Source organism: Chlorocebus sabaeus, chromosome 17 (genome assembly GCF_047675955.1).
Source record: "Chlorocebus sabaeus isolate Y175 chromosome 17, mChlSab1.0.hap1, whole genome shotgun sequence".
In the NCBI taxonomy this organism is placed as follows: domain Eukaryota; kingdom Metazoa; phylum Chordata; class Mammalia; order Primates; family Cercopithecidae; genus Chlorocebus; species Chlorocebus sabaeus.
The window spans coordinates 32,928,915-32,948,796 of record NC_132920.1 but is presented as its reverse complement, the minus strand read 5'-3'; the positions used below and the strand labels follow the sequence as shown (position 1 = coordinate 32,948,796).

Here is a 19,882-nt window from a genome sequence, read left to right as displayed (position 1 = left end):
ATGAATAGAGTTGTAAAAACTTTAGCCCCTACTTAAAATCCCTCCTCCCCACCACCACTGTTTTAAACTTTAAGTGACTCCTTGGTAGTCACACAGATAACATCTCAAAATGGTGATTTGGAATCCAAGCGACCCTTCCTTTGGGGATTTTGTTTGTTTGTTTTTAGTTTGGAAGGTGGTTTCAATCTGAAAAGTCCTTTCTGGAATAAACGAATCTTTCTGTTGCATAGGTAGGCTCTGGGTCAGGAAGGATATTTAGAAACCTGATTACTGTTCTAAACAGTGTTAAAATAGAACAAGAACCAAAGCCCAGTACCGTGCATTTCCCTCATAGGCTGAAGGTGCGCCCAGCATAATTTGGAATACAGGCTTAGAGGCATCTGAGCACGTGCCAGCTCAAGGTGCTCTGCTGAGGAGGACGGATGAAGAGAAGGACGGATGAAGAGGTCAGGGCCTCCTAAATTCAAAATCTGTACATGAAAATCCCCTTTGGCCTGGTGAGATTGGTTGGAACCTTCTATTTAGGAGAGCCGGGCATATTTTTTCGTTCGCCTAAAACTGGAGCTTGCATGGAACAGGGCACTTTTTTTTTTTAGACAAAGTCTCGCTCTTGTTGCCCAGGCTGGAGTGCAATGACCTGATCTTGGTTCACTGAAACCTCTGTCTCCTGAGTTCAAGCGATTCTCCAGCCTCAGCCTCCCTAGTAGCTGGGATTACAGGCGTCTGCCACCACGCCCTGGCTAATTTTTGTATTTTTAGTAGAGACAGGGGTTCACCATGTTGGCCAGCCTGGTCTCGAACTCCTGACCTTAGGTGATCCGCCCGCCTCGGCCTCCCAAAGCGCTGTGATTACAGGCGTGAACCACCGCAAGAGGGCACTTCTTAACAGTAAGTTCAGAGCTTGAAGTAGTAACTTTGAGAACATTTAGTGATTCTCCAATTACAAAACATTCTTCAGTTACAAAGCAAGGGCAACAGATAAAGTTGTCCTTGAGACAACTGTATTTTACTTAGAAACATTTTTGCAGTTTTATATCCCAGAGTAACCACCACTAAGGGTGCGTGAGACTCATTGAGGCCTGTGCCTTGCGAACCAGAGTTCGGGCTCCCGTTCCGCTGTCTGCGGGTCTCGCGCGCCCCCTCCCGGCGGCCCAGCCCAGAATGAAGGCCTTGGCTGCGGAAGCGAAAGCGAAAGCGAAAGCTGCTCGAGCCCTGACGCCCGCCCTGGCTGAGCGTAGCTGGCTGTCCAGAGCCGGTAGCGAAGTTGGGAGAGGCGGAGCGGACCTCAACGCTGAAGCAGAAGACCCTGGAGCTGCAGTCTCCCCGGCGCGGCTGGTGAGTTGGTGCGGAGAGGAACCTGGGGCGCCAACAAGGACGCAGCCCAAGTGACTACCCACTCTACGCTCCAGCTTCCCAGTCCCTCTGCACCCGGCGATAGGAGGGAGCGGAGCCCGGACCGCTTAGCTCGCTGCCGCAGACGGGGGTGGGGGTGGGGGTCCGGGGAATTTTTTTTTTTTTTTTTTTTTTTTTAAGCACGAGGCTCCTGATGGTCATGCTTCCAGCTCCCCAGGCAGGCCGAAAGCTGTCTGTTGTAGGTGGGGTGTATGGATGAGCACCGGTTACTCAGGAGAGCTCTCAGGGTCGAATAGGATAAAATGAGAAGCCGATGGACGGGTTGGGCGAAGCCAGGCGGGTAGGAGGGCAGGGACAAGGACTGGGACTCCACCCCCATAATTTCTCATCTCGTATCCTTGACAGAGCCATGCCACTCCCTGATCTGAGACCCTGGACCTTCCTGTTGCTGGTGGACGCGGCTTTACTGTGGCTGCTTCAGGGCCCTCTGGGGACTTTGCTTCCTCAAGGGCTGCCAGGACTGTGGCTGGAGGGGACCCTGCGGCTGGGAGGGCTGTGGGGGCTGCTGAAGCTAAGAGGGCTGCTGGGATTTGTGGGGACACTGCTGCCCTCACTCTGTCTGGCCACCCCTCTGACTGTCTCCCTGAGAGCCCTGGTCGCGGGGGCCTCACGTGCTCCCCCAGCCAGAGTCGCTTCAGCCTCTTGGAGCTGGCTGCTGGTGGGGTACGGGGCCGCGGGGCTCAGCTGGTCACTGTGGGCTATTCTGAGCCCTCCTGGAGCCCAGGAGAAGGAGCAGGACCAGGTGAACAACAAAGTCTTGATGTGGAGGCTGCTGAAGCTCTCCAGGCCGGACCTGCCTCTCCTCGTTGCCGCCTTCTTCTTCCTTGTCCTTGCTGTCTTAGGTGAGTCGGGAGAGGACGTTGTGAGTTGGAGGTGGAAAAAGGGCCTGGGCACCAGTACATTCATGTGTTATTTTTCATGCCTCTCTCAGGTGAGACATTAATCCCTCACTATTCTGGTCGTGTGATTGACATCCTGGGAGGTGATTTTGACCCCCATGCCTTTGCCAGTGCCATCTTCTTCATGTGCCTCTTCTCCTTTGGCAGGTAGGTGATGGGCAGCTGGGTCTGTTTGCTAGCCCCAAATCTTTACAGGGGTCTTCACTTCCCTAACTCTATTTCTAGGCCCTTTCAGGCGCAAAGCACAAAAATACTCAAACTAAAATATGGTGAATGTAGTCACCATTCTGTTTCTTCTATCCATTCATTTCTTCCTTCATTCATATTCATCCAGTATCTTCAAAGTTTATCTGATCTTATTATAGGTACAAGTTATGAGTGAAGGTAGTACAGAAGGAATTGAAGTCTCAGATGAAATGTCTCTCAGTTGTCTCTCAACATTCCTAGGCCCATGAAATTCCATTTCTTTCTGCCTCCTACCGCTGAGTCTGTCTCCAAAGTATCTCTCCAGGGTCACTCTCTCCTCCGGACGGGCATGCTTCTCCCTCTCACTCTTCTTTCCCAACTTACCTTGCCAGTCCCTGAAGATCTTACTCTGAGGCTTATCACCTTTCTTTCCAGAATCATTACTCTTTTCCCTTCACTTGCTTTCCCTTCTCTTTCTAGACATAAACAAACTGTTTGATAAGGCTTGGACTGGGATGAGGTGAGTGAGGCACCTGGGGTGCAAAGTTTAAGGAGGTGCGCACTCACCTTACCCAAATCCCAGCCAGCCTGATTGTCTCTATTTTTTGGTCATACTTAATTTAGAATACCCACAAAAACCATTTCTTCATTGTGCCTTCATTCCATCCTGGCTGCTTTCTGCTGAAACTACAGTCATGCACTGCGTAATGATGTTTAGGTCAATGATGGGCCACATATAAGATGGTAGACCCACAAGATTATAATACCATATTTTTACCGTACCTTTTCTATGTTTAGATACACGAATAGTTACTTCTGTGTTACAGTCACCCAAGTGTTAGGTGCAGTCATATGGTGTACAGATTTGTAGTCTAGAAGGAATAGGCTAAACTACATGGCCTAGGTGTGCAGTAGGCTATGACATCTAGGTTTGTGTAAGTACATTCCACGATGCTCACACAACGATGAAACTAATGACACATTTCTCAGAATGCATCCCTTTCATTAAAGTCCAAACCCTCATTATATCATGTCTGACTATTCCAAATGCTTCTTCAATATGGTAACTAAATTTATGTTAGAAACATATATGTTGTAAAATACCTGCTTTTATGCTTTTATATTTTTTCCTCTTAAGTTTTACTGTAGACATGTAGTTGGTCTAAGAGGAATTCTCCAACCTGAAGGATGAAAGATGGGAACCACATGACTCGGGCTCCAGAGAATGATGGGGACAGGGAGTTTATTACTGCAGTTCCCATGATGAAGTATCTATGATGACAGAGAAGGGCTTTGGTTATGGGGGCAGGAAGGAGACGAAGGCAGAGGAGACACACAGAGGGACAAGCCTGAGGGAGGCCAGGACAGAAACAAGCACTGGGATACTTGTTTTCACAATATCTTTTCCCTTCTATCGTAGCCTTCTATTGTGTCTAGTAGAGAGTGCACTCCATAAATACTTGTGAATTTGTACATGTTATGATTTTGTTCTCACATCTAGCTCACCATGTCTCCCCTTTCTTCTTCCTCTGTGTATTCGTTGCCTCTTCTCTCTCTGTGTGTCTGTCTCTCATTTCTTTCTCTTTGGCCTCTCCTGGCATGCTTTCCCCCGACTTTGTGCTTCTCTGCACTCCGGGCTTGCTCCTCTGTTTCACCCACTGGCTTGCTCCTTTTCTGCATCTCCCTCCCCTCTCATCTCCTACCCCGCAGCTCACTGTCTGCAGGCTGCCGAGGAGGCTGCTTCACCTACACCATGTCTAGAATCAACTTGCGGATCCGGGAGCAGCTTTTCTCCTCCCTGCTGCGCCAGGACCTCGGTTTCTTCCAGGAGGTGAAGACAGGTGGGACCTGGAGTCCAGGTCTGGGATTCCCATGGACATCCCTTGCCCCTCAGTGATCTTCCATCCACAGCCTCTCCTCCTGCCTTCCCTCGTATGCCAGGACCTGGGGATGCTTTTCTCTCATTTGGGACGGGGCGGAAGCAGCCTCCACTGTCCCTCTGCAAGTGAAGGAGGATGTTCAGGGGAGGGGGCTGTGTCAGAGGGAACGGTTAGGAGGGAGTTTCTGGGGGCCCTGCAGTACACATAGTTTCCTCTTTCCTCACCTGCTCTGTCCTTCTTAGGGGAGCTGAACTCACGGCTGAGCTCGGATACCACCCTGATGAGTAACTGGCTTCCTTTAAATGCCAATGTGCTCTTGCGAAGCCTGGTGAAAGTGGTGGGGCTGTATGGCTTCATGCTCAGCATATCGCCTCGACTCACCCTCCTTTCTCTGCTGGACATGCCCTTCACAATAGCAGCCGAGAAGGTGTACAACACCCGTCATCAGGTGAGTGTGCGTGTGAGGGAACCCCAAAGGGAGAATAAAACTGACAGGTGAGGAGGCTTCCACATTTGTGGCTAGAGGATCTCCTAGAGAGAGATGTTCTCTTCTCAGCCCTTAGGGGAGAAGGTATATTGTATGTATATACCACATTTTGCTTGTCCAGCCATCCAACAATGGATATTTGAGTTCAGAAGGTTCATGATCCTCCAGAACTGTAAACAAAAATGTAAAAGTGTGTGTGAGGGTGTGGGGGAGGGAATAGGAAGGGGAGATGATAGGAGATGATAACTTTTCATTAGCTTCTTAAAGGAGTCTATACATCCCCCGCCCCCACTGCGAAGATTAAAAATGATTTCTTGGAGGCTTTTAGGCAGGGAGATTTTCCCTTTAAAATCAGCAGAAGTCTGGATGAAGCATAGGGAAAGGAGGCGTCATCAGGAAGTCCTGAGTCTGAATGTCAGCTCCACCTTCTCTTTTTCTCTTATATTGTGGTAAAACATACATAATATAAAATTTACCATTCTAACCATTTGAAGTGTACAGTGCAGTGACATTTAGGAAACCCACATTGTTATTGGGCGACCATTGTCACCATCCATGTCCAGAACTTTTTTCATCTTCCTAAAATGAAACTCTGTACCCACGAAACAGTAATTGCCTACTGCCCCCAACCCCTGGCCCCTGGCAACCTCCATTGTACCTTCTGTCTCCGTGAATTTGATGACTCCAGATACTCTACGTAACTGGAACCATACAGTATTTGTCTTTTTGTGACTGGCTTATTTTACTTAGCATAATGTCTTCAGGCCTCATCCCTATTGTAGCATGCATTAGAATTTCCTCCCTTTTAGGGCTGCATAATATTCTGTTGTGTGCATATGTCACATTTTGATTATCCATCTGTCAATGGACATTTGCGTCATTTCCACCTTTTGGCTATTGTGAATTTTGCTGCTGGGGACATGAGTGTACACATACCTGTTTGATACCCTGCTTTTGGTTCTTTTGGGTGTATACAGAAGTGGAGTTGCTGGATCATATGGTAATTCTATTTTAAAATTTTTGAGGAACCGTGTATTAGTCCATTTTTACACTGCTGATAAAGACACACCCAAGATCGGGCAATTTACAAAAGAAAGAGATTTATTGGACTTACAGTTCCGCATGGCTGAGAAGACCTCACAATCATGGCGGAAGGGGAAAGACACATTTCACATGGCGGCAGACGAGAAAAGAGAGCTTGTGCAGGGGAACTTCCCTTCTTAACACCACCATATCTCGTGAGACTTATTCATTATCACAAGAACAGCACGGGAAAGACTTGCTCCCATGATTGAATTACCTCCTACCCAGTCCCTCCCATGACACATGGGAATTCAAGATGAGATTTGGGTAGGGACACAGCCAGACTGTATCAAACCACCACACAGTTTTCCATAGCGGAGGCAACAATTTTAAATTCCCACCAGCGGTGCATAAGGTTTCCAATTTCTCCACATCCTCATCAACACTTATTACTTTTTGTTGTCTTTTTTTTTTTTTCTGATAGCCATCCTAATGGTGGTGATTAGGTGATTAGGATTATCTCATTGTGGTTTTGATTTGCATTTCCCTAATGATTAGTAAATGCTGAGCATCTTTTCGTGTGTTTTTTAGCCATTTATGTATCTTTTTTGAAAGAATGTAAGTTCTTTGCCCATTTTTTGTTTTTTTTTTTTGAGTTATGGGAGTTCACTAAATGTTTTGCATATTAATTTCTTATCAGATATATGATTCACAAATATTTTCTTGCATTTATGGTTGCTTTTTCACTCTGTCGATAGAGTGCTTTGATGCACAAGCATTTTAGATTCTGATGAAGTCTGATTTATCTATTTTTTGTTGTCTGTGCTTTTGGTGTCATGTCCAAGAAATCATTGCCAAATCTAGTGGCATGAGGCTCTTCTACATTTTCCTAGGAGTTTTATAGTGTTAGCTCTTATGTTGAGGCCTCTGATCCATTTGGAATTACATCTCCCCCTTTCTTAACTATCTGTGGCTCCTTGGGAAAACTACGCTTCCTTCCTGATTCAGACACTGGGGATGGGAGAATTACCTCAAATGAAGGTTAAAAAAAAATTGCATGTATCTCCTATACTACCTAACACTGAGAGCTCGATAATATCTTGTTCCCTCGCTCCTTCACTCTTACTCCTTCTGGAAAGAAGAGTAAGGAAGAAGGAAAGAAACAGTTTGGTATTTTTAGGTAGACTAGGGAGCATCGCATAGGCTGGAATAAGATGTGGGGGCCTGCTGTCTCTGCCACATCAGCCCTGGTGTTTGCTGACCCTCTTCCAGGCAGTGCTTCGGGAGATCCAGGATGCAGTGGCCAGGGCAGGGCAGGTGGTGCGGGAGGCCGTTGGAGGGTTGCAGACCGTTCGCAGTTTTGGGGCTGAGGAGCATGAAGTCCGTCGCTATAAAGAGGCCCTTGAACAATGCCGGCAGCTGTATTGGCGGAGAGACCTGGAACGCGCCTTGTACCTGCTCATAAGGAGGGTAAGATAGCAGAGTGGTTGTGAAAGGAGCCCAGGAAAAGGGGAGGGAAAGGGAAAGGGAAACTACAGCTGGTTCTGGGGGCCTTTGCAGGTCAGTCTCATAGAGGCAGAGAGGGGGAAAGAATGGGAAGATGCCCAGCCTCATCTCTTTCTTCTCCTCTCCCAGGTGCTGCACTTGGGGGTGCAGGTGCTGATGCTGAGCTGTGGGCTGCAGATGATGCAGGATGGGGAGCTCACCCAGGGCAGCCTGCTTTCCTTTATGATCTACCAGGAGAGCGTGGGGAGCTATGTGCATGTGAGTGAGAAGCCAAGCCTGCTCTCCTTTTTTCCCTCTCTTTTTCTTTGTGGCCTTCTGGGCCTTGGGCTTTATTTGTTCCTTTTAACCATACAATACAAAACCAAAACCGCCAAGTAATTTTGCTATGGAGAATTTTAAACATATGCCAAAAATGAGATAAAATACTTTTACAAAGTCACCTGTGTACATCCTGTGCTTTAACAGTGATCAACTCATGCCCAATCTTGTTTGATCTGTATCCCCAGCCACTTCCCCCACCCATATTATTCTGAAGCAAATCCAATATATTATATAGTTTCATCTGTAAATATTTTGGTATGTTTCTTAAAAATATAAACATCTTTAAAAGTATGTAACAACAAAGCCATTATCACACCAAAAAATTAACAATAGTTCTTAAAATTTATCAAATACAGTCAGTTGTCAAATTTCCACTTGTGCTATTCATGTAATATATGTGTATGAGTGTGTTTATTGTACTTTGCTTGAATCAGGATCCAGAAACGGCCACATATTGTGATTGGTTGATACATCTTTTAAGTCTATCTTTGTATCTATCTATCTATCTATCTATCTATCTATCTATCTATCTATCTATCTAAGTCTATCTATCTATCTATCCATCTATCTAAGTCTATTTATCTATCTAAGTCTATCTATGTCTATCTAAGTTTATCTATCTATCTATCTATCTATCTATCTATCTATCTAATCTATATCTATCTCTGTCTATCTGTATCTATCTCTATCTATCTATCTAAGTCTATCTATCTATCTATCTAAGTCTATCTATCTATCTATCTATCTATCTATCTATCTATCTATCTAAGTCTATCTATCTATCTATCTATCTATCTCTATCCAAGTCTATCTATCTCTATCTATCTATCTATCTATCTATCTATCTATCTATCTATCTATATCTGTCTATCTATCCAAGTCTATCTATCTATCTCTATCTCTCTAAGTCTATCTATCTATCTAAGTCTATCTATCTATCTATGTCTATCTATCTATCTACCTATCTATCTAAGTCTATCTATCTCTGTCTATCTAAGTCTATCTATCTATCTGTCTATCTATCTATCTATCTATCTATCTATCTATCTATCTATCTATGTCCATCTGTCTGTCTGTCCATCCATCCATCCTTCCATCAATCCATGTGTCTTTCTAAAAGTTTCCCTTGCACAGTTTATTTGCTGAAGAAATAGGTTGTTTGTCCTGTAGAGTTTCTTAGGGTCTGGATTTTGTTGACTGAATCCTTGTGGTATTATATGCTCTTCTTCCTCTGTATCTCCTGTCTATTGATAAATACACCTAGAAGCTTGTGAGATTGAGGGTTTTTTTTTTGTTTTTGTTTTGTCTTTTTCCAGCAACAGTGCTTTTTAGGTGGTGATGCTTTCTTTCTCCAAGAGTCACACAGTGTCTGGTTCTCTATTTGTGGCAGCATCAGCCACCGATGAGCAGTACCTAGATCCATGACAGAATTAGGGCTGCAAAAGGGAGATACTCTGTCATTCTTCACATATTATCTGAAGTAGGTCTATAAAGGGAGAATTCCCCTTATCTACCATTTCATTACCCAGTGGTACAGTTTGATGAGGAAAGGCAGAGTGAGCATTTAGGTCTCTTCCTACATTTACCAGTTCTCAAAAACAACTACTTCATCCAGGGCTTTATTTAAACATTTTCCTAGACACTTGATAAGCATCTTTTTTGTGTAGAGAACTGCGCTAGGCACTCTGATGGCTACACAGGTGAGTTGGACACAGTGCCTGCATTTAAGGAGTTCCCATCTAATCAAGCAAGACAGAACTGGGCCCAAGTAATAGGAAGCAGTAACTGAAAAGATCTGGGGCTGGAGGCAATGCTGAATGGCAGGAGAATGGACTGTATATCTTTTACATTGCAAATTGGAACACTGGGGTATTGGTGCTGCTTTTAAATTCCATCCAAATTGTACATTTAAAGGTAGAGAATCTCTTTTGAATACGGAGGAGGAGCTGTACAGTTGTGAGTGGAGTGTGTGAGGAGTTGGGAGGGTGGTCTCTAGTGGAAGTGTGTTTGATTAGCCGGCTCTCCCATTCCTGTTTTCCAGACCCTGGTATACGTATATGGGGATATGCTCAGCAACGTGGGAGCTGCGGACAAGGTTTTCTCCTACATGGACCGACAGCCAAATCTGCCCTCACCTGGCACACTGGCCCCCACCACTCTGCAGGGGGTTGTGAAATTCCAAGACGTCTCCTTTGCATATCCCAATCGCCCCGACAGGCCTGTGCTCAAGGTGCCTGGAAGAGGGAGGACACCTGGACCCTTGCTCTCTGCCGCTGATGCATAATTGGACATCACAGCCTGTAGTTCATTTGCCTCTGAGAAACTGGTCTTGCCTCTGCTAGGAAGAGAAATGGAGGGATTTTGAGGGAGAAGGGGCAGGCCCTTAACTCTTTTCTGGTTTTCTAGGGGCTGACATTCACTCTACGTCCTGGTGAGGTGACGGCGCTGGTGGGACCCAATGGGTCTGGGAAGAGCACAGTGGCTGCCCTGCTGCAGAATCTGTACCAGCCCACCGCGGGACAGGTGCTGCTGGATGGAAAGCCCGTCTCACAATATGAACACTGCTACCTGCACAGCCAGGTGGGTGAGGAGGGAGAAGACAGGGGACAGGAGAAGGGAGCATGTACAGAGAGAGGATGGGAGATCCACGGGAAGATGCACCAGGTGTTCATTCTGAGGGAGGTAGGTGGGGAGGACAAGAGGGCCCCTGCCTTGGGGGTTTATATGTAGTCCTCTGCCCCATCCCCTCTGCACAGGTGGTTTCAGTTGGGCAGGAGCCTGTGCTGTTCTCCGGTTCTGTGAGGAACAACATTGCTTATGGGCTGCAGAGCTGTGAAGATGATAAGGTGATGGCGGCTGCCCAGGCTGCCCACGCAGATGACTTCATCCAGGAAATGGAGCATGGAATATACACAGGTATATTCTACAAATTGTAAGCCTGCTCCTTCAGTGAAAAAGAGAAAGTCACACTTACTCTTAGTGGTGAGAGTCGTGTCCCTGTAACTTGATGTTTGCTGTTCCTCTGCCCTTTCCTCCATTCCTATGTCTCCTTCTCCACACCCTGAATTCTTCAGCCTCCATCTTGCTCAAGAGTCTTTGTTTGCAGAGAGCAATGCAGCAATGGTGCTCCCTCCACGGGCAGCCTCGTCAGGTCTCCACCCCATGGCCCTCCTCCCGCCTCCCGAGGTCCTACTGGAAGTACCTGCTGTGCACTTGTCCCTCCTTGTATGTTGTCTCTGTCACTTATATCTGAGGAAGGGAATTTCTCTGATTTCCTCAGATGTAGGGGAGAAGGGGAGCCAGCTGGCTGCGGGACAGAAACAACGTCTGGCCATTGCCCGGGCCCTTGTGCGAGACCCACGAGTCCTCATCCTGGATGAGGCCACTAGTGCCCTGGATGTGCAGTGCGAGCAGGCCGTGAGTACCGTGAGAGGGGCAGGGGACAGTGGGGCCTGGGAGTGGGCACGCTGGGAGGATCAGCCTGTGCAGAATTGGGCAGAGGGAGGACGAAGGACCTACTAGTGGAAAGAGTCTGTGCCTTCTTGGGGTTGGGGAATGGAATCTGGTGGTGTGAAGGCAGCCCCGATTCCTCCTGGGCTCCCGTTCCTCCAGCTGTGGCAGTACAGCCAGGTGAGAAGGGCAGTCCAGGCCGTTATCTACTGCCCTTTCCTACCTTCTTTTATTTCACACCTTCTTTACCCTAAGTCCTAAGAGATGGTGCCCAGGTGGATGTGGTGTCCCGTCTCATTCCTGTCTGTCTGAGGCACTGTGATCACCCCCTCAGCTGCAGGACTGGAATTCCCGTGGGGATCGCACGGTGCTGGTGATCGCTCACAGGCTGCAGACAGTTCAGAGCGCCCACCAGATCCTCGTGCTCCAGGAGGGTGAGCTGCAGAAGCTTGCCCAGCTCCAAGAGGGGCAGGACTTCTATTCCCGCCTGGTGCAGCAGCGGCTGATGGACTGAGGCCCCAGGGATACTGGGCCGTCTTCTCAGGGGCATCTCCAGGACCCAGAGCTGTTCCTGCTTTGAGTTTCCCAGAGCTGTGTGGCCAGATAGTTGTTTCTGAGTTGCAGGCATGATGGAGATTTAAACCCTGTGTGCTTTTGGTGGGATGGAGGGGTGGGGTGGGGTTGGGTGGAGGCTGTCTATGTCCAGGAAACTTAATTCCTTGGTGACTAGAGCTTTGCCTGGTGATGAGGAGTATTTTGTGGCATAATAAATATATTTTAAAATATTTTCCTTCTTACATGAACTGTATACATTCATATAGAAAATTTAGACAATATAAAAAAGTAGAAAGAAGAAAAGTAAAAGTACCCGTTGTGTCACTTCCCAGAGATAACCATAGTTACTATTTTGCTGCCTTTCCCATCAGTTGTTTATCTCTTTTTTGAGATAGAAATTAACAAAAAATGACATAAATATTCATGAGATTGCCTTTCTGTATCCATCCCTGTTCCCACCAGTGTCTGCTATTTTGAAGAAGCTAGGGTATGGAGGGACAGAGAACAGTTCCCTGATTAACAGTATTAATAACGACATTGGTAACAGCTACCATTGATAGAGTTTTAATGTGAGTAGCAACTGTGCTAAGTGTTTTTAATGTACTATCGTTTTTAATCGTTATCCCCAACCCTATGAGGTTGGTTATTACCCCTGTTTTATAGACGAGGAGACTGAAGCTCACAGGGGTTAAATGACTTTCCCAAGGCGGTCGTAGTGGTGGACTTGGAGTTTGAACACAGGCCTGACCCTAGAGTCCACACCCTGACCCAATAAATGATATTGCATCTTGGGTCCATAAACCCTAATCCATAATCAGATTGAGAAAAGCTCAGCTGCTTTGAGCTCTAAATAATTCTGAATCTATTCTCTTCTGTCCGGTCCCATTGTTACAGTTTTCACCCATAGACTTAAGATAATCCCATCACCAGGGAGGTTTCTCTGCCATTAGCTTTCCTCTTCCAGCCATTCTTCACAAAGTCATTTTTCTAAATTGTATGTCACATACGATGATGGCATTTCTGAAAATTCCTTCAGGTGCTCTTGAGCCCTACTGCAGAGATCCTTTTCAGGGCACACAGTGTTCCAGCCCACCTGTCTCAGCCTTTCTTGTTGCATTCAGCTCCACAACAAACTTCTTGCCCTCCCCAATACCTTTGTGCCTTTGCATATGGTGTTTTCTTTCCCATTTTCTGCTTGACTCACCCCTGATTTTCAAGTTCAAGACTTAACTCAGTTTTCAGGTCTTCCAGGAAGCCTTCCTTACATCGTCAGTCTGGGCAAAGAGCCCTTTCCATGAGCTTCTATCACTGTGTGGTTACGTCTTTCACAGCCCTTTTAAAGTTCTATCTTCCCCTTCCCAGCTTTTTTGACCTTCCACTAGACCATGAACACCTGGACAGAAAGCCATATATCTTATGAAGCTTTGTATCTGCTACCTGGTCGAGGGCCAAATTCACAGTGGAGAATAAATAAAATGTCCGTTGAATAAATGAATAAATATCTCCTCCATGGTGCTCAATCTTAATCCTCCTTGCCCACTCCCACTACTGAAAGTGCAACATTGTACACATCACTGGTTGATGGGAGGGACTTAACTTGGAAGGTTGCTATTCTAGGAAACAGAAACCTTCATATTCCCGGAAACAGCAGGTACTTTCCAGTGCTGGTAACGGATTCCCCAGAACTGCTGTTCTGGATTTTTTCTTGCCTGGCGGCTGTTGGGAGCAGGGTGCAGTGAGGATGGGGTAAGAGTGGGCAGTTCTTGTGCAGATTTGCCTTTCTTTCATCCTGGGGCTGACTTGCAGCTCCACACCCATCCAACTCTCAAATTTCACAGATGGTAAAATAGGCCCTTGGAGAGAAAGAACTCTGGCCTGATTCCTTCCTCTCCCACAAATGTCCTTTATTCATAAAACAGGAATAATAATTCCCGTATCTCCCAACTTTATGGAAGCTGAAGCCCTCACGGAAGAAGATGATCTGAGAAATTCTGTGATTTCCTCAGTGCAGTTACACCCATGCATCATAATACTTTAAGCCTGGAAGGCATCTTAAAAATAATGTAACAATCAAATCTAATTTTACGGAGAAACTCACATGAAATCACACAGCTCATCATGATAAAGCTGGGTAGAAAACTTATCTTGATGGGCAGCACAGGAAGAAGCAGGAGACCTTAAGATGTCCTGAAAGTTTCTTATCTCAGGGGAAACTCCCAGGTAGGCTTTATGTCAGGGACACAGAAAAATGTTCTCTGAAAGTCATAATATTCGGGCTAGACAGACAAATCCTGTAAGTGTGGTGTGTCTAGGAACCACAGATGTCACTAATCCTGGTTTGCTCCAGAGTTCTTTTTGTTCACTCCTGCCCTCCATCACCATTTGATTGATCTCCTTACCCTATAATTTCCCCTTCTTGTCACTTACCTGCAGTATGTTTCCCACCTAGGCATGCCTTATTCTTTCTGAAGGAAAGTATGAATGGAGAGGGGAAAGCTTGGGAAACTGATAGATTTCCTTGGACGCCAAAACAACTCCATACCCTGTCTGCCCGGCCCTATGTGGAAACAGCGTTGAGTTTCAAGTCCTTTATGCCTCCACCCAGGGATGGCCACTTGGAATCCACATGGCAATTGTGAAACAAGAGGAGGAAATGTGGAATTGTCAGAATTTTGTGGGGGAAGGGACTAGGGAATAAGGAAAACAAAGATCTTCCTTGTGTTTTAGAGCTGTCAGCCAGAGGAGCACCTGCTTGAGTCTGATGCCATCTGATGGTCCCAGAAGACACTGGATTTTGAACCTAGAGTTCTGTGGACTCTTAGGAATTATACTATTAGTACTAAGCATTCACTGGTGCTTACTATGTGCTATTGCTGCGCTAAGTATCTGACACATATCTTCTTACCTTATTTTCAAGATAATTCTCTGTGGCAGGTATTACTGTCTCAATTCTAACAAGGAGAAAATGGAGTTTCAGAAACATTTACTAACTTGCCTAGGTCACATAGCTAAGGAAAAGGTGGACTTTGCCCAGCTTTGCAAAACAACTCCTCAAAAGAGTTGCCTATACTCCCTGATTCCACTTATCTTCCTACTATCCTCTTTTAAAAATATATTATTTATTTATTTAAATAAGCAATATATTAATGTGGTTTAAAACTCAAAAGACACAAAAAAATATACAGAGGAAACCCTCACTCTCAATCCTTCCCCAAGGTGGCTAATCCCTCTTGCACAGGCAATCTGTGCTTCCAGCTTTGTGTTTATCCTGCCAGAGAAGTTTACTGTGTATTAAGCAAATATGTGTATCTTTATTCTTGCTCAGTATTTTTGCAAACAGCAGCTCTCTAAGTTCACTGTTCTGAACTTTATTTTTTAAATTAAAAATATGTGGCTATGTAATATTCTATTTTATGGAAGTTCCATATTTTATTTTCCTGTTTCCTTTTACTGATGGCTAGTTAGGTTATTGGAAGTCTTTTGCTGTTGCTAGTTAGTCTTGTATAGATATGGTAATGCACATATGCAAAAATATGAGTATGATACAATCTTAAAGAGGAGTTGCTGAGTCCAATATATACATTATGAATATTGATATTGCAAAATTGCCTTCATAGATGTTATATTAATTTATCATTCCAGCAGCAACGTATGAGTTTATCTGTTTCTCCATATATATATAGATATACTTTTTATTTTTTTGGTATGTAACAGTTTATTTTCAAGAATGGTTTTTAAAAAAATTGTATCTGCATTGTTAAGGAAATCATCTTATTAAAAGATACTGAAATTAGATTGACTAGCTGTGCAACAGTGAATAAAGTACTTAGTTTTAGGAATTAGTTTCTTTTTCTTAATACTAAGTAAAAGCATGATTTCAAATTATCTCTGATTTGTTTGAAGTTCTAAAAGTCTGAGATTCAATGTAGCTTATTCTAGTATTTCAGTATTCTGGGTATTTCAAGGTTACACATACTATCTTCTGTCGATTGCTTTTTAATATAATGTTTCAAGAGCAAATTGATTCATGCTTTATGTACATTGCTACAGCTCAAACGTTTCCTTTCTATTTTCTTTTTTCTTTTTTTTAATTTTACTTTAAGTTCTAGGGTACATGTGCACAACGTGCAGGTTTGTTACATATGTGTACATGTGCCCTGTTGGTGTGCTGCACCCATTAACTCGTCATTTACATTAGGTATATCTCCTAATGCTATCCCTCCCCCCTCCCCTCACCCCACAACAGGCCTGGGTGTGTGATGTTCCCCTTCCTGTGTCCAAGTGATCTCATTGTTCAATTCCCACCTATTAGTGAGAACATGCGGTATTTGGTTTTCTGTTCTTGCGATAGTTTGCTGAGAATGATGGTTTCCAGCTGCATCCATGTCCCTACAAAGGACACGAATTCATCGTTTTTTATGGCTGCATAGTATTCCATGGTGTATATGTGCCACATTTTCTTAATCCAGTCTGTCACTGATGGGCATCTGGGTTGATTCCAAGTCTTTGCTATTGTGGATAGTGCCACAATAAACATACGTGTGCATGTGTCTTTATAGTAGCATGATTTACAATCCTTTGGGTATATCCCCAGTAATGGGAGGGCTGGGTCAAATGGTATTTCTAGTTCTAGATCCTTGAGGAATCGCCACACTGTTTTACACAATGGTTGAACTAGTTTACAGTCCCACCAACAGTGTAAAAGTGTTCCTATTTCTCCACATCCTCTCCAGCACCTGTTGTTTCCTGATTTTTTAATGATTGCCATTCTAACTGGTGTGAGATGGTATCTCATTGTGGTTTTGATTTGCATTTCTCCAATGGCAAGTGATGATGAGCATTTTTTCATGTGTCTGTTGGATGTATGAATGTCTTATTTTGAGAAGTGTCTGTTCATATCCTTTGCCCACTTTTTGATAGGGTTGTTTGTTTTTTTATTGTAAATTTGATTGGGTTCTTTATAGGTTCTGGATATTAGCCCTTTGTCAGATGAGTAGATTGCAAAAATTTTCTCCCATTCTGTAGGTTGCCTGTTCACTCTGATGGTAGTTTCTTTTGCTGTGCAGAAGCTCTTTAGTTTAATTAGATCCCATTTGTCAATTTTGGCTTTTGCTGCCATTGCTTTTGGTGTTTTAGACATGAAGTCCTTGCCCATGCCTATGTCCTGAATGGTACTACCTAGGTTTTCTTCTAGGGCTTTTATGGTATTAGGTCTAACATTTAAGTCTCTAATCCATCTTGAATTAATTTTCATATAAGGAGTAAGGAAAGGATCCAGTTTCAGCTTTCTACATATGGCTAGCCAATTTTCCCAGCACCATTTATTAAATAGGGAATCCTTTCCTCATTACTTGTTTCTCTCAGGTTTGTCAAAGATCAGATGGCTGTAGATGTGTGGTATTATTTCTGAGGACTCTGTTCTATTCCATTGGTCTATATCTCTGTTTTGGTACCAGTACTATGCTGCTTTGGTTACTGTAGCTTTGTAATATAGTTTGAAGTCAGGTAGCGTGATGCCTCCAGCTTTGTTATTTTGGCTTAGGATTGTCTTGACAATGTGGGCTCTTTTTTGGTTCCATATGAACTTTAAAGCAGTTTTTTCCAATTCTGTGAAGAAAGTCATTGGTAGCTTGATGGGAATGGCATTGAATCTATAAATTACCTTGGGCAGTATGGTCATTTTCACAATATTGATTCTTCCTATCCATGAACATGGTATGTTCTTCCATTTGTTTGTGTCTTCTTTTATTTCACTGAGCAGTGGTTTGTAGTTCTCCTTGAAGAGGTCCTTTACATCCCTTGTAAGTTGAGTTCCTAGGTATTTTATTCTCTTTGAAGCTATTGTGAATGGGAGTTCATTCATGATTTGGCTCTCTGTTTGTCTGTTCCTCGTGTATAAGAATGCTTGTGATTTTTGCACATTGATTTTGTATCCTGAGACTTTGCTGAAGTGGCTTATCAGCTTAAGGAGATTTTGGGCTGAGACGATGAGGTTTTCTAAATATACAATCTTGTCATCTGCAAACAGGGACAATTTGACTTCTTCTTTTCCTAACTGAATACCCTTGATTTCTTTCTCTTGCCTGATTGCCCTAGCCAGAACTTCCAACACTATGTTGAATAGGAGTGGCAAGAGGGCATCCCTGTCTTGTGCCAGTATTCAAAGGGAATGCTTCCAGTTTTTGCCCATTCAGTATGATATTGGCTGTGGGTTTGTCATAAATAGCTCTTATTATTTGGAGATACGTTCCATCAATACCTAATTTATTGAGAGTTTTTAGCATGAAGGGCTGTTGAATTTTGTCAAAGGCCTTTTCTGCATCTATTGAGATACTCATGTGGTTTTTGTCTTTGGTTCTGTTTATATGCTGGATTACGTTTATTGATTTGTGTATGTTGAACCAACCTTGCATCCCAGGGATGAAGCCAACTTGATCATGGTGGATAAGCTTTTTGATGTGCTGCTGGATTCGGTTTGCCAGTATTTTATTGAGGATTTTTGCATCGATGTTCATCAGGGATATTGGTCTAAAATTCTCTTTTTTTATTGTATCTCTGTCAGGCTTTGGTATCAGGATGATGTTGGCCTCGTAAAATGAGTTAGGGAAGATTCCCTCTTTTTCTATTGATTGGAATAGTTTCAGAAGGAATGGTACCAACTCCTCCTTGTACCTCTGGTAGAATTTGGCTGTGAATCCGTCTGGTCCTGGATTTTTTTTGGTTGGTAGGCTATTAATTATTGCCTGAATTTCAGAGCCTGTTATTGGTCTATTCAGGGATTCAACTTCTTCTTGGCTTAGTCTTGGGAGAGTGTAAGTGTCCAGGAAATTATCCATTTCTTCTAGGTTTTCTAGTTTATTTGCGTAGAGGTCTTTGTAGTATTCTCTGATGGTAGTTTGTATTTCTGTGGGGTCGGTGGTGATATCCCCTTTATCATTTTTTATTGCGTCTATTTGATTCTTCTCTCTTTTCTTCTTTATTAGTCTTGCTAGCGATCTATCGATTTTGTTGATCTTTTCAAAAAACCAGCTCCTGGATTCATTGATTTTTTGGAGGGTTTTTTGTGTCTCTATCTCCTTCAGTTCTGCTCTGATCTTAGTTATTTCTTGCCTTCTGCTTGCTTTTGAATGTGTTTGCTCTTGCTTCTCTAGTTCTTTCAATTGTGATGTTAGGGTGTCAATTTTAGATCTTTCCTGCTTACTCTTGTGGGAATTTAGTGCTATAAATTTCCCTCTGCACACTGCTTTAAATGTGTTCTAGAGATTCTAGTATGTTGTATCTTTGTTCTCATTGGTTTCAACGAACATCTTTATTTCTGCCTTCTTTTTGTTATGTACCCAGTAGTCATTCAGGAGGAGGTTGCTCAGTTTCCATGTAGTTGAGCAGTTTTGATTGAGTTTCTTAGTCCTGAGTTCTAGTTTGATTGCACTGTGGTCTGAGAGACAGTTTGTTATAATTTCTGTTCTTTTACATTTGCTGAGGTGTGCTTCACTTCCAACTATGTGGTCAATTTTGGAATAAGTGCGATGTGGTGCTGAGAAGAATGTATATTCTGTTGATTTGGGGTGGAGAGTTCTGTAGATGTTTATTAGGTCCGCTTGGTGCAGACTTGAGTTCAATTCCTGGATATCCTTGTTAACTTTCTGTCTCATTGATCTGTCTAATGTTGACAGTGGGGTGTTAAAGTCTCCTATTATTATTGTATGGGAGTCTAAGTCTCTTTGTAAGTCTCTAAGGACTTTCTTTATGAATCTGGGTGCTCCTGTATTGGGTGCATATATATTTAGGATAGTTAGCTCTTCCTGATGAATTGATCCCTTTACCATTATGTCTCTTCTGATCTTTGATGGTTTAAAGTCTGTTTTATCAGAGACTAGGATTGCAACCCCTGCTTTTTTTTTTTGTTTTCCATTTGCTTGGTAGATCTTCCTCCATCCCTTTATTTTGAGCCTATGTGTGTCTCTGCATGTGAGATGGGTCTCCGGAATACAGCAAACTGATGGGTCTTGACTCTTTATCCAATTTGCCAGTCTGTGTCTTTTAATTGGACCATTTAGTCCATTTACATTTAAGGTTAATATTGTTATGTGTGAACTTGATCCTGTCATTATGATATTAGCTGGTTATTTTGCTCGCTAGTTGATGCAGTTTCTTCCTAGCAT

At 43.8% G+C, this 19,882-nt stretch overlaps 1 protein-coding gene across 1 annotated transcript; it reads left to right on the top strand.

Moving 5' to 3' along the window:
• Positions 1–1,193: 1,193 nt before the first annotated feature.
• TAP2 (transporter 2, ATP binding cassette subfamily B member) lies at positions 1,194–11,950 on the top strand. Its single transcript, XM_007972992.3, has 12 exons — positions 1,194–1,335; positions 1,759–2,255; positions 2,345–2,459; positions 4,209–4,339; positions 4,621–4,826; positions 7,161–7,358; positions 7,524–7,652; positions 9,757–9,945; positions 10,122–10,295; positions 10,472–10,631; positions 10,996–11,132; positions 11,500–11,950. Exons 2-12 carry the CDS (start codon positions 1,763–1,765, stop codon positions 11,677–11,679), a joined length of 2,112 nt encoding a protein of 703 aa, XP_007971183.3. The 5' UTR covers positions 1,194–1,335; positions 1,759–1,762; the 3' UTR covers positions 11,680–11,950.
• Positions 11,951–19,882: the final 7,932 nt, after the last annotated feature.

Excerpts from the sequence above, each read along its gene's own strand:
- TAP2 (XM_007972992.3), top strand. The coding sequence starts at position 1,763 with ATGCCACTCCCTGATCTGAGACCCTGGACCTTCCTGTTGCTGGTGGAC. Across the intron at positions 2,460-4,208 it reads TGCCTCTTCTCCTTTGGCAG|CTCACTGTCTGCAGGCTGCC; the intron begins GTAGGTGATGGG and ends CCTACCCCGCAG. Across the intron at positions 10,632-10,995 it reads GGAGCATGGAATATACACAG|ATGTAGGGGAGAAGGGGAGC; the intron begins GTATATTCTACA and ends TGATTTCCTCAG.